The 14,930-nt window shown below is 36.5% G+C and overlaps 1 protein-coding gene across 1 annotated transcript in view; it reads left to right on the top strand.

The window, feature by feature from the left end:
• Nucleotides 1-14,930, top strand: part of ERCC6L2 (excision repair cross-complementation group 6-like 2) — a 127,285-nt gene that overhangs the window by 21,017 nt on the left and 91,338 nt on the right. Inside the window, exons 3-7 of the mRNA XM_014545690.1 lie at nt 1,782-1,904; nt 4,215-4,408; nt 6,808-6,969; nt 7,369-7,576; nt 14,022-14,162. Of these exons, the coding sequence (XP_014401176.1) occupies nt 1,782-1,904; nt 4,215-4,408; nt 6,808-6,969; nt 7,369-7,576; nt 14,022-14,162 (828 nt within the window). The remainder of the gene's footprint in view (nt 1-1,781; nt 1,905-4,214; nt 4,409-6,807; nt 6,970-7,368; nt 7,577-14,021; nt 14,163-14,930) is intronic.

A 14,930-nucleotide genomic window follows, 5' to 3' on the forward strand; every position in this document is an offset into this window, starting at 1 on the left:
GGGAACCTTGGCTTCCTCCATCACTGGAGCAAGCAAATCTCCTGCTCGCTTCAGCTGCGTGGCTGCTGGCCGCCATCTTTGTTGGCAGTTAATTTGCATATCGCCCTGATTAGCCAATGGGAAGTGTAGCGGAGGTATGGTTAATTACCCTTTTTGTCTTTTATTAGATAGGATTATTGACTATATTCCCTAGGCCATACTTTAAATCTCCATGACTATTCTGTAACAACCAATTTGTATGCAGAACATTTACAAAAATTGGGCTAGACTCAGAGGAAGGAGGAGTGAAATTTGGTGGAAGAAAGTAGCAATGATTTGAAATGACCAGATAGCATTAAGGACCTCTGAATATAGTAACTGCAGTTGTGCCCTTTATAACTCATGTATATTGTTGTCATATCTTTTAATTCTTCTGTTATTTAATCCCAACAAAATATTTTATTATTGTTTCATAATGTCAATATACATTTATATTTTCTATGTATTTATTATTTTTGTTGCTCTTAAGTTTTCCCTGCTCTAAATAGAATCGTTTTCTTTGTCCGGAAAACATCCTTTAGTTATTCTCTTTGGTGTGGCTGTTTTGGTAATGCATTGTCTCAGGTTTTGTTTGTCTGAAAATATCTTCACACTTGAATGATAATTTCACTAGTTATAAAACTAGATTGATTTATTTTCTTTCACACTTTGAAGGTATTCTATTTATAGTGTCTTTCATTGTTTTTGCTGCAAGCTCAGTTATTTGTGGACTTGTTGCTCTGTTGTTTTTTCCTCTGAATATTTTTAAGATTTATTTTCAGTGTTTCAAGGTTTGAACAGTTTTTTATGAAGCACCTAAACTTTTGGATTTAAAAATTTTTATTTATATTTTTGGCCTGATGTTCTTAGTGGATATGGGCTATATGACTTGATTTTTATTTTATTTATTTTTTGGTCACATTTTTAAAGTTTTCAGCTTTTATCTTTTCAAATACTTCAGTTTTTCTATTACTTGGGATTCAGAGTATAAATATCTACACTCATACTAAAAATTCTATTTTCCTATAGCTTTGCTAATTCTCTCTTTTTTTAGGTTTTATAATTTATTTTTCTAAAGTAATAGTAACTTCTTTTCCCCCATCTGAGTAGCTCATACTTTCCCTTAAATCTCTAAAACACCCTGCCAATATTGTTTTTGCTATTTTCACATATTTTTACAGTTATTCAAAGAGGTTAACTAACTGGCCCAAATTCACATAGCTGCCAAGCAACTAAAGTACAATTGATTATTTCTTGCTCTTCATTATATGAAGTTATATTTCTTTTTTTCTATGTCTATCTTTTTCACTTGGTTTTTAGAATGGTATGTATATTGATGAATTATCTTAGTTTATCTTAAAATACCATTGTGTCATTTCACCTATATTGATTGGATAAACAAGTACACAAATTTATGAGCTAAATATTATCCCAGTGAGTTTACATTTTACAAGGAAAAAAGAATATATGCAGTTTGTCCTAATAGAACAATTCGTTTTCATGGATCAAAGCAAATAAGAAAATAATGTCCCAACTGACGAGATCAAGAAATAATTCATTGAGTGGGTAGAACTTATCATGGAGGAGAGGCAATGTGAGAATTCCTTTACTGTTTTCAAGGATAACATGCATATTATCCTTGTTAATACAAATAAAACCAATGCGTGTTTGTTACTAAGTAGGTAGGTAGTTATGTAAGCAGTAAAATATTGTCCATCATGATACATTATACACATTGATTGAAAAAGGTGTTTTTTCTCCAGGTTATTTCATTTTTGGCTGCCATTTTGCATAAAAAGGGAACTCGTGAGGATATTGAAAATAATATGCCAGAGTTTTTACTAAGAAGTCTGAAAAAGGAACCCCCTTCTTCTATAGCAAGAAAGGTAAGATACCTAGGAGTATACAACTCATGAGTCTGATATTACAAAAGCACAAAGAAACTTTAAAACAAGACTTTTAAAACATTATTAGAATATTTGTTTTGTAAACCTAATTTTTGAAGGATTAGCAGTTTTATTCTCAAGTTAAATATGATTAACTCTCAAAATGGCAAAATATAATTTCAGCTTGAACTTGTTTTAGGGTTTCAATCTTTTGCTTGGCTAGATTTATATGATTTAGTTTGATTAATTTGTTAAATATTCATGAATGTGCATGCAAAGTTAGTTGAAGTTCATGTACTGTTTGTATTTATGTGAGAATGAAAATGATACAGTTGTAGATATTGGTAGCAAAGGGGTGTCATTGATATTTAAAATTGCTTAGAAGACTACAATCCCAAAATATGAAATGAATTCTTCTTATACAAGGGACATTGAAGGTGGAATCAGAAAGACTAAGGTCTAGGCTGGTCTCTGTCTCTCTGACCATGGGACTATGAGTACTATTCATGTCCATGTGTCAGCTTTCTCCTTTGTAGATGTATGTTTTTAAATATCTTACACATGATTTTATAAAAAAATATTTCTAACAAAGTAATGAAATGCAAAAAAAGAGTATACTATATTTATGTGTCTGACTTATATATTTCTCAGCATCCAGGAAACTGGATAGAGATGAAGAGAGTGGTTTTATGAAGTCTTTATTATATTATGATAATGAACGACTTTCCACAAGTTTTAAAAGATTCTTTTAAAAGGGACCTGATGCACGAAATACATGCAAGAGTAGGCCTTCCTTCCTCCAGCTGCCGGTACCGGTTTCCCTCTGGCACCTGGGACCCAGGCTTCCCTCGCAGCCCTGGCTTCGTCCAGAAGGTCATCCGGAAGGACATCTGGTCTAATTAGCATATTATGCTTTTATTATTATAGATTGCTGAAAAGTCCAGGTTTACTTTTGTGTATCATTAGGGACTTTTCAGTGCAAACTTTTGCAAAGTATTGGCTTAAGGTAATTATTATTACTTTAAATTCTCTTTATTATATTTAATAGCATAAATGGATCCTGAGCATCAAATTAAATTTGATCCTAAAAGAACATTATGGTTCTTAATGTGTTTTAATTCTCCAAGAGTCCAGGTGCTGTTTTTAGCCCTGGATTCAGTTGTTCTTCGGTTCTAAATGTCGGTGACGAACTTACATGTCTCTTATGTATCGCTTGTGACATTTAGCAGACAGTGGGGAGAGAAAAACTAGGGAAAGCAATACTTTAAATATTTTAAAATATCTTAGAACAAGAATGGGAGAAGAGAGAAGTAAAGAAAGATCCATTTGGTGGTGTGGTGAAATATACTAGTAGCCACCTTAATTGACACTAATGGTTGCCTTTCACCCCTACCTTCTTCCCCCTCCCTCCTTTTCTCTCTCTTTCTTTCTTTCTCTCTCTCTCTCTCTCTCTCTCTCTCTCTCTCTCTTTCTCTCTCTCTCTCTCCTTTCTCTCCCCCATAATCTTCACTGTTTTTTACAGTGAGAAGTTATGGGAATTCTTTTCCTGGACTGGGGAACCTGGTGTGGGGGTGGGACCCCTTGCTCCTCAGGGGGAACCTCCTCAACCCAGATATCCCTACTGATTTTTAACATGCACACGTGGGTGTGGGACCAACCTGTTCAGCATCTGCCCTTCCTACCAACTGGTTTCTTCAGTATATCCTTAGGTGTAGGACTTCTGTTCACCTAGACTTTAGGTAGTTCTCGATGATGGTTATTCTGTAGCTTAGTTGTAACTGTGATGTGGTTGTGGGAGGATTCGAGCACAGCGTCTACCTCCTCTGCCATCTTGACTGGAATTTCCAAGGTTTTCCTCCAATTGCTTTGATTTTTCCAGTAAATTTTCCAGATCTTCAACTGACAGTACCTGAAAGAGGAGGAGAGGAAATGGACTAGGGAAATGAAGTCCTCCTTGAAGTTGTTACTGGAATTCTGATCATACCTCTTTCTGTTTTGTAAAATTACTTCTCTCTTATCAACTCCTTTTTTGGTGGGGAAATAAAAAATAGCTGGGTTTTTTTGGATAGGGTTAACTATCTATTTAGTCCTAATAAAAACTAATGAAATAGTAAAGTGTTTTTATTGTGTGTGTGGTCTTCTACCTCCAGATATATCCAATTTCTCAGTTGTATTTATTATTATTAACTACAGTGTCAAAAATAAAAAAAAAATAAGGCTATTGATAATCTGGATTTCACTTTGAGGTTCTTTTTCATTTTGAGGAAATAAGAAATTTTTAGAAAATCAAATTTTTTCTTCTTCTTTTAGATGTTCTTAATAGTTGCTCCTCTTTCTGTCCTCTACAACTGGAGGGATGAATTGGACACCTGGGGATATTTCAGAGTCACTATTTTACATGGTAACAAAAAAGACAATGAGCTGATTCGCGTAAAGCAGAGGAAGTGTGAAATCGCTCTAACAACTTATGAAACACTGCGCTTATGTCTGGAGGAGCTTAACAGGTAATGGCAATAATGGGAATGATTGTATTGTTCTGCTTACCTCAATTGTATTTGTACCTTTATATTATAATTTTTTAAAAAGCTGTAAATATTCTTTAGCATGATTTATTTTCATTTCAGTATCATTGATATTGGCAGTCTATAATAATTATTTTCTAAAAAGGAAAACGCTGCATCAGATTTTCCACAGTTTCTTATTCTATTTCCTCTATAACTTCTCCAAAAGTATCTGCTAAAGAATGTTAAGACTTGTACTAAATCTTATATACAACCTTTTATGCATGTGGTGCCTCAGTACTAAGACAGTCATTTTCATGAATTATTTTAATTAGGTGAATCTGTTGTGTGAATGAATAGCAAAAATTACATACACATATTGAGAACCACTGCTCCAGTTTCCTATATCCTTGTCAACACTTGATATTGTCCGTCTTTTTAAATTATAGCCATTCAAATGGGTTTGTAGTGGTATCTTATGGTTGTAATTTGAACTTCTCTAATGACTAGTGATGTTGAGAACTTCTATGTGCTTATTTGTCATCTGTATATCTTTGTTGGTAAAATATCTAATAAAATTGTTACCCAGCTTTTATTTTATTTTTTATTTTTTAATTTTTTAAATATATTTTATTGAGTTTTTTACAGAGAGGAAGGGAGAGGGACAGAGAGTTAGAAACACCGATGAGAGAGAAACATCGATCAGCTGCCTCCTGCACACCCTCCACTGGGATGTGCCCGCAACCAAGGTACATGCCCTTGGCCGGAATCAAACCTGGGACCCTTGAGTCCGCAGGCCGATGTTCTATCCACTGAGCCAAACCAGTTAGGGCGTTACCCAGCTTTTAAAATTGGATTGTTTTAGCCTTGTTGAGTTGTAACAGTTTTTTATACTTTCTGTGTACAGGTTCTTTACTAGGTTATGATATGCAACTACTTTCTCCTAATCTGCAGCATGTCCTGTCATTTTCCTAATGGTGTCTATAGACCAAGAGCAAAGTTTTTAACTTTGATGAAGTCCAACTTATCAATTTTTTTGGTGTTCATATCTGAGAAATGTATCAACTCAGAGTCACAAGATTTTTTTCTTACATTTTATAATTTTAGCTCTTATGCTTAGTTCTATTATCTATTTCGAGTTAGTTTTTGTGTATGTGAGATGTGGGGATGCAAAAGATATCTTTCCTCCCACCTTCTAAGTTCTTCTATCTGGACTAATAATCAAATTGATATGCGACAGATTAACAAGAGAAAATGTCCAAAATTTATTATGGATATACATTTGTGGGTGCCATAGATAGGAGATTTGAAGACTCGTTGGGCAGTTGAGGTTTATATGCCATTTTGCACAAAGGAGGAGGGCAGGGGGCTGGGATTTCAGAGGGAAAGTAGGTAATTTACAGGGAGACAAGAAATAGCAAATTTGGTAAACAAATGTTGTCTGGGCCACACAATGGACACAGGGGAATTTGGCAAACAGAGTTTTGTTGGATCCTCCCTGGTTGTCATATCTGCTCTGTGTGTGCTAAGATGATTATGCTAAAGTGAATATGCTAAGAAGATTCCCTTCTTGAAGTGGTTTTTCTATCTGAATTCCTTTAGGCAGGAAAGGGGAGGGTCATGTGTTCTTCTAAATATTTTGTTTCTTAATAATCAGTTTAAAATCAATATCCCAAAGGCATACTTTAGGTGGCAAAACTTTGGTTCCCCTCAGAGGTAAAAGCCCAAATTATTTTTCTTCCATAGAACTTCCTGGGTTTTACTTATTCAGTGTTTTATACTCCGTCATAGCCATTCTTAATGATGTTCACATTTCCGATTAGCCTGGATCCTTGGGAGATGTCTTTGGACATCTGTGCTTTCTGGTTCTTCATTATTTCCCCTACTGCACACTTGAAATCAACTGTTTCTCCGGGGTTCTGGTTCCTTTTAGTGGATTGACTGCTATAGGTGCGCATTGCTGCTGGGTAACAATTGATTCTAAACCTTTTTAGCAGATAAAGCTATATAATACAACTTTTAAAGTCATGAGTTTATATTGATTTTTTCATTCAGATTTAACATTATCAGTATTGCTTTCTATATTTTATATTTATTTCTCTTGTTTATTACTTTAAAATTTCATTTTGTCATTTTAGTGATGTGAAAATGAGTGTTTTTTTTATTCCACCATCATTACATAGAATCTCTATACCTTTTTGCCTCCATATGCACTTTATTTTCATGGGCTGTCCAAACCTGTGACCATTTAACTAACTAGGTGAGATTGTTATGGGATCATCAAAGAGTAAAGAGGGGAAAAATTCCAAAATTTTGATAGAGAAAGCTGCTTTTTAAAAATTATATAAGCTAAGCAAAGGACATTTTCCCCTACCCCCCCCCCTTTTTTTTTCACTTAATAGTTTGGAATGGTCAGCTGTTATTGTGGATGAAGCTCATAGAATCAAGAATCCAAAGGCTAGAGTAACAGAAGTTATGAAAGCTTTAAAGTGTAATGTTCGCATTGGCCTCACTGGAACCATTCTTCAGAACAACATGAAAGAACTGTGGTGTGTTACGGACTGGTGAGTGAAAACACTTTATGTTTTGGAAAATTATTTAATACTTCTTACCTTAATGTTATCTTGTTTGCAAATTATTAACTTCTGGGGGGAAAAAATCACAATTATTTGTTTACAGAAGTATTTGATCCCAAACATAGTATATAGAATAGAGTCCCATGAAAACCTATCTTTATATATTATTCTTGTTTCCTGAAATAAATGTCTGAACTAATTTACCAATTTATCACCATCTTACAGTTATTTGCTGAAAAACTCATAAAGACTGTTACTTGCCTTTTGTCATTGCTGTCATTACAAAAAAGTGACTTAGTCTATTTCTTAGAAGCAAAAATAAGCCAATGTCTTTCCTTTTAGATAATTTAATAAAGCACTGATATTTTTCTTATTGCCTTTACGAAGGGCTGTGCCAGGACTTTTAGGTAGCAGGATCCACTTCAAGAAGCAGTTTTCTGACCCAGTAGAACATGGTCAGAGACACACAGCAACAAAAAGAGAACTAGCTACTGGCCGAAAGGCCATGCAACGGCTTGCAAAAAAGATGTCTGGATGGTTTCTCAGGCGTACCAAGACTCTAATCAAGAATCAGTTGCCTAAGAAGGAAGACCGGGTGAGAACTGCATTTGAATATATTATTAATTTCTAATTGTGTGTGTGCTTTTTAAAAATAATTTATTGTCTAAAGTCTTACATGAGTGTTTTTTTTATTTTTTTATTTTTTTTAAAATATATTTTATTGATTTTTTACAGAGAGGAAGGGAGAGAGATAGAGAGTTAGAAACATCGATGAGAGAGAAACATCGATCAGCTGCCTCTTGCACATCTCCTACTGGGGATGTACCTGCACCCAAGGTACATGCCCTTGACCGGAATCAAACCTGGGACCTTTCAGTCCGCAGGCCGACGCTCTATCCACTGAGCCAAACCGGTTTCGGCTGAGTGTTTTTTTAAAAAAATTATTTTTAAGAGGAAATCTATTATAATTTTTAATGTAATTTTTGCTTTTTATACAGTGTGAAAAAAAATTGCTTTATGTAGAGTTTTAGAAAACATTAATTGAGCCCAATCATTTTCCTTACTAACTTTACTAACCTGTCAGCTAACAGGTGTATTATTAGTGTACATTGAACTGATTTCTCTTATTTAGAACAAAAATACTTTTTATATAATTCTTCCTCAATGAAGAAAGAAGAGCTTCTCTCCCTAATGTGTTTTCTGTTCATATTTTGTAATTCCTACATTGTCTACTATCTATAATTCAGTATATTCTTGGGTACCTTAACTCTAGCTACAAGACCAAAATGGTTAAAAACTTTTTGTTATTTTACATTTGTTTATTATAAAATGCTATTTTTAGTGATACAACTAACCGAATTTTACAACTTTGTAGAAAAAGTACAATTATATTAATTGTTTAAGAAAATTTGAGGAGTTAACTTTAAGAGGATTTTTTTTAATATAGTAGCTGCCGCAAACAACCACTTCAAAAATACAACTAAAAGACGGGACAATGCAGTTTTAAGAAAATTTGAGGAGTTAACTTTAAGAGGATTTTTTTTAATATAGTAGTTCTCTTTTATGGTTTTTAATTGTGTGGATCTTCTAGCTCAGACAATGCAGTAAAGGTTCTATAAATTGCTATGAACTAAATCTAACTAATGTTGTCTCAAATAAGGGCAATTCTAACAAATACCCTTTAGTCTTAAGATATCCTGTTGAGCCCTGGCCGGTTTGGCTCGGTGGATAGAGCGTCGGCCTGCGGACTGAAAGGTACCGGGTTCGATTCCTGCCAAGGACACATGCCCAGGTTGCAGGCTTGATCCCCAGTAGGGGGCGTGCAGAAAGCAGCCAATCAATGATTCTCTCTCATCATTGATGTTTCTATCTCTTCCTCCCTCTCTCTTAAATCAATAAAGAAATATATTTTTTAAAAAAGATATCCTGTTGATTATTACTTTAAAAAGATAGAATTGAAAGAAAAATATGATACTGATTTAAAAGTTGGGGAAATTGATATAACAGTTGACTTTTTACCTCAAGCAAATATTATTTAATTGGAAAACTTCATGAACCTCCACTGTTTAAAAATGTTTTGTGCATTTTAATATATATTATTTAGTTGTCAGTTGTCTATTTAGTAAGAACAATACCATAAAACTATGAAAAGAAAATTGTGCATAGAAGTTTAGAGATTGGGCTCTGAAATAAAATATCATAGGTTTGAATCCTTACTCCCTGACTTATGAGTTTTATGACCTTGCTAAGTCTTTCAAACCTTGGTTTCTTTATCTAGTACATGATGATAATAGTGCCTGCCTCATATGGTTGCTCTAAAATGTGTGATATGTAAGAAGTGTTCAGTAAATGTTACTACATGTTTTAATAACACCAATTCAACAATAAAAGACTTAGGAATAAATTTAACCAAAGAGGTGAAAGACCTGTACACAAAAATCTATAAGACATTGATTAAAGAAATTGAAGAAGACACAAATAAATGGAAAGATATATCATGTTTGTGGATTGGAAGAATTAATATTGTTAAAATGATTTCAGACTATACTACAAAGCCACAGTCAACTAATGTTTGACAATGGAGCCAAGAATATTCAGTGGAGAAAAGGTAGTCTTTTAATAAATATTTTGGGAAAATTGGGTATTCACATGTGATAGAATGAAACTAAGTCCTGTTTACACCACTTGCAAATAATTAACTTGAAATGATTGAAGACTTAAATATAAGACCTGAAACCATAAAACTCCTAGAAGAAAACATAGGGAAAGAGCTCCTTGACATTGGTCTTGGAGGTGATTTTTTTTATACGACACCAAAAGCACAAGCAACAAAAGCAAAAATTAACAAGTGAGACTATCAAACTAAGTACTTTTTGTATAGTAAAAGAAACAATCAGAATGAAGAGGCAACCTATGGAATAGGAGATAATAGTTGCAAACCATCTGGTAAGTTAATAACCAAAATATATAAGAGACTTACGGAATAGGAGATAATAGTTGCAAACCATCTATCTGGTAAGTTAATAACCAAAATATATAAGAGACTTAATTCAGTTGCAACAATAATAACCTGATTAAATATTGATCTGATCTGAATAGACTTTTTCCCAAAGAAGACATACAAATGGCCAACAGGTTTATGAAAAGATGCTCAATACCACTAATCATCAGGGAAATGCAAAGCAAAACCACAATTCTGGCATTACTTGATGCCAGTTAGAATGACAATTACCAAAAAGACCAGTGATAGCAGTGTCGGCAATGATGTGAAGAAAAGGGAGCACTGGTGCACTGTTTGTAGGGATATAAATTGGCAGAACTACTATGGAAAACAGTATGGTAGTTACCCCCCAAATTAAAACTAGAACTACCATATGGTCCAGCAAGTCCCACTTCTGATTATATATCCAAAGGAAATGAAATTGCCCTCAGAGGGACAGAACTTCCATGTTCATTGCTACATCATTCACAGTAGTGAAGACATGGAAACAACCTGTCTGTTGACAGATGAATGGATAAAGAATTTGTGATACATCGATTTAGATATGGAACATTATTCAGCCATAAAAAGGAAGGAAATCTGTCATTTGTGACAACATGGATGGATCTTGAAGACATTATGCTAAATGAAATAATTCAGACAGAGAAAGAAAATATTGTATGTTCTCTCTTACATGTAGAATATTTCTTCTAAAAAACCACACTATTAGAAAAAGAGTAGAATGGTAGTTGCCAGGGGCTAAGGGTCAGGAAAAATGGAGAAATATTAGTCAAAGGATACAAACTTTCATAAGATGAATAAGTTTTGGGGATTTAATGCATAATATCATGACTTTTGTTAACTGTTCTATAGTCTATACTCAAAAGTTGCCAAGAAAATATATTTTAAATGTTCTAACAAAAAATATTAAAACACCATTATGTGAAGTAATGGATGTGTTAACTAACCTTATTGTTGTAATAATTTTGTAATATGAATATGTATGAAGTTATTACATTATACACCTTAAACTTACACAATGTTATATGTCAACAAAACTGGGAAAAATAATAACTCAAAATTCCCTCCACATCTTAATCATTGACTCCCCACCTTCTTTTTGTATTCTCTTCATTCTTGTATGTACCTTTGTATTCAAGTAGAGTCAAGATATAGCTAATATTTTATGTATAGTATTTTTAAATCTAGCACTGTTTTATACGGACATTCCTGTATTTGCTCAGATGCACATTTTTGTCTTATTTTTATGGTAATATTCTATTGTAGTGTGATATACACATATAAATATTTATAAATAAACTAGAGGCCCAGTGCACGAAATTCATGCATGGGGGCGTTCCCTCAGCCCGGCCTGCACCCTCTTGAAATCTGAGATCCCTTGGGGGCTGTCTGACTGCCGATTTAGACCCAATCCCTGCGGATCAGGCCTAAACCGGCAGTCGGACATCCCTCTCGCAATCCAGGACCACTGGCCCCTAACTGCTCGCCTGCCTGCCTGATTGCCCCTAACCCTTCTGCCTGCCTGCCTGACCACCCCTAACCACCTCTGCCTGCCTGATTGCCCTAACCACCTCTGCCTGCCTGATTGCCCCTAAGCACTCTGCCTGTCTCCCTGATCGCCCCCAATTGCTCACCTGCCTGTCTGATTGCCCCTAACCGCTCGCTGGGGGGGCTGCCAGCCTGGGTGAGGGTCGTGGTCGTTCTGGTCTCTAGTTGTTCCGCCATTTCGGCTGCTGGGCTTTTATTATATAGGATGACTTTTCCCTATCCTATGTAATAAAGAGCTAATATGCTAATTAGAGCGGATGGTGGAACGACCTTCTGGAACAACCTTCTGGAATGACCAGTGGGTGGGGTGTGGGACTGCGAGGCAGCTGGGGCTGCAAGGGCCAAGCCCCTTGCACGAATTTCATGCTTTGGGCCTCTAGTCTATAATAATAAAGACGTAATATGCAAACTGACCGAACGACTGAACAGCAGAACGACTGGACAACCTTCTGGACGACCATGCTATGACACGCACTGGCTCCAGGCCAGCCAAGATGGGTACGATGCGATTGGTCAGCGGGGCCCCCGCCATCGCCCCAAAATTGCCCCACAGAGGAAGGCCCAGGCTACCTTCTGTGGGGCGATCGATGCAGGGGCTCCGCAATAGATCACCCCAAAGAGGGAGGCCCAGACCACCAGCCGGCAGGGCGATCGATGGTGGGGGGGGCTCCACAATCGCCCCAGAGAGGGAGGCCCAGGCCACCCCCTGTGCGGCAATCAATCATGGAGCCCCAGCCGCGTGGGCAGGACCTACCTCTTTGGGGCAATCCATCATGGAGCCCTGGCTGGGTGGGCCTCTTTGGGGTGATCGATCGCGGGGCTCCCAGACTGTGAGAGGGCACAGGCCAGGCTGAGGGACTACCCCCCGCCCCCCCCCAAGTGCACGAATTTCGTGCACCAGGCCTCTAGTTATTCATATTGCTCAAAGTTCTATTATGGGTGTCTTTAGTTTTATGACCCTATTTACATAAGCTATAGCTAGAAGAATTTTACCAATTTCCAGTGCTACTAGAAATAGAAGGTAAATTGTATCTCCTGCAACTTACGGCATTATTTTATATTTTTTTTTCTTTTTTAATTTGGGCACAAAATAGCAACTTATAGTTGCTTTCATGGGTATTTACTTAACTCTTATTATTACTAATATTATGGATTTATATGAAGATATTAAATACAAATACTTTAGCTTGTTTTCAGTAATATGAAGTTTTTTATATTTTTCTAAGTTTTCCAAGTAATTTGGTAATTATAATTCATGCCATTGTTCTAAAATTTTCCATTGTTTCTTATCTAGTTTTTTTATTGACCTAAATTTTAATCATTTATTTGCATGATAGGCTGATCATGTAGAACCCTACATGGTGAGGTAAAAGTAGGTTTACATTGTTCATATGGAAGATAATACAGTAATTAATAAATAATAATATAAGAACAAACTGTATTTTGCATACTCACAACTATGAAACTACTTTTGCCCCACCCTATACAGTAGAACCTAGGTTCTGGAACTTAATTTGTTCTGGAAGGCTGTTCGAGACGCTTTCACATTTTGATTTCTTTTAATTAAAAAACAAACTCTTGGAGGTTTATTTTAAAATAAAGTTATAATTTGTTTAGTTTAGGGTACGGTGCTAATTTGTTTGAAAACTGAATCATTTTTTCCCCACTAGAAATAATGTAAGTTGAATCAACCCATTCCAGACCCCCAAATGATTCCCTGTTTTTACCTTTCTTTTTTACAGTACATGTCTAATATACTGTTTATAAATATAGACTTCTTTTCTTAAGTTTATCAGACCACACGCTACTAGCCTTAAATGAATTTTTCATATATCACTGCCTCTGAAATGCTATCACCTGCTACTTTTAGTTTATCCAATCAACAACAGTTTTTCTGCCTATTCATTTGCCTGTGATTGTTGATTTGTGAGCACTTTCACACCCTTAGCAACATTAGCATTTTTGATGCCTCTTTATGTTTTAAAATTGTGCTAATCTTCCATTTCTGCCAGCAACAAAAGCTTTCTGTCTTTTGTTTACTTATAGCCTGAGAGATGCTTTTTGTCATGCTGAGGTATCAGCAGGAAGGGTTGTCAGGTTGAAAACTGAAGTTTTGGTCAACAACTGAGACATTTTTTCTATGAACAACTTGGTAGAGAACCAAATTGTTTGAGATGGGAGACATTGGAGAAACGAGATTTGACTGTATAAGGAAATCTCACAAGTTGTTTTTTTCACATTTTGATTTCTTTTAATTAAAAAACAAATTCTTGGAGGTTTGTTTTAAAATAAAATTATAATTCGTATAGTTTAGGATAGGGTGCTAATAAAGAATTTGAGAGAATTGGAGAAATTGTCAAAATCATGTATCTAGAAAAAAACATGGTTTATGTGCAATTTTCACTATTGTAATCTATGAAATTTTATGTGCATTGTGATTATTATTGCTATAGAAAAAATACTAATAATTACCTTGTGTTTTTCTTGGTAGATGGTGTATTGTTCTCTGACAGATTTTCAGAAAGCTGTCTATCAGACAGTATTAGAAACAGAAGATGTGACTTTGATACTTCGATCTTCTGAGCCATGTACCTGCAGCAGTGGTCGAAAAAGGAGAAATTGTTGTTATAAGGCAAGCATTTCAGTTTGATATCTTTACTATCCTGTTTTGATTACATAGTACTCTATTGTAAGTAGCAGCTTTCCTTTCCTTTACTTTAGAAGCCATCCTATATAATAAAAGCCTAATATGCAAATCGACCCAACAGCGGAATGACCGGTCGCTATGACACGCACTGACCACCAGGGGGAAGACGCTCAACGCAGGAGCTTCCCCCAGCTTGCAGGCTCCAGGCCAGCCAAGGCAGGTGCCAGCAGGGGCCCCCCTATTGCCCCGCTGGTCACTCCGTAGAGGGAGGCTACCGGTAGCAGCAGTGGGGCGATTGGAGGTTGGGCTGGTGAGTGGGCAGTGCCAGGCCGGCCAAGGCGGGAGCCAGTCGGGGCCCCCTGATTGCCCTGCCGGTCGCCCTGTGAGGGAGGCAACTGGTGGGGGGTGGGGCCAGCGAGCAGGTGGCGCCAGGCCGACTAAGGCAGGTGCCAGCAGGGGCCCCCTGATTGCTCTGCTGGTCGCCCCACAGATTGGCCCTGATCTCCAGCCAGGACTAGGGACCCTACCCATGCACGATTTTGTGCACCGGGCATCTAGTCTATCTACACTAATAAAAGAGAAACATGGTAATTGGCGTACGACCGCTACCCTTCCCATTGGCTAATCAGCATATCCTTATGCAAATTAACTGTCAGCCAAGATGGCGGCCGGCAGCCAGGCAGCTGGAAGCGAGCAGGGAGGCTCGCTTGCTCCAGTGACTGCAGACTCCAACGTTCCCCACCTGACTTGCCG

The sequence above is a fragment of the Myotis brandtii genome, unplaced genomic scaffold (genome assembly GCF_000412655.1).
Source record: "Myotis brandtii unplaced genomic scaffold, ASM41265v1 scaffold419, whole genome shotgun sequence".
Taxonomy (NCBI): domain Eukaryota; kingdom Metazoa; phylum Chordata; class Mammalia; order Chiroptera; family Vespertilionidae; genus Myotis; species Myotis brandtii.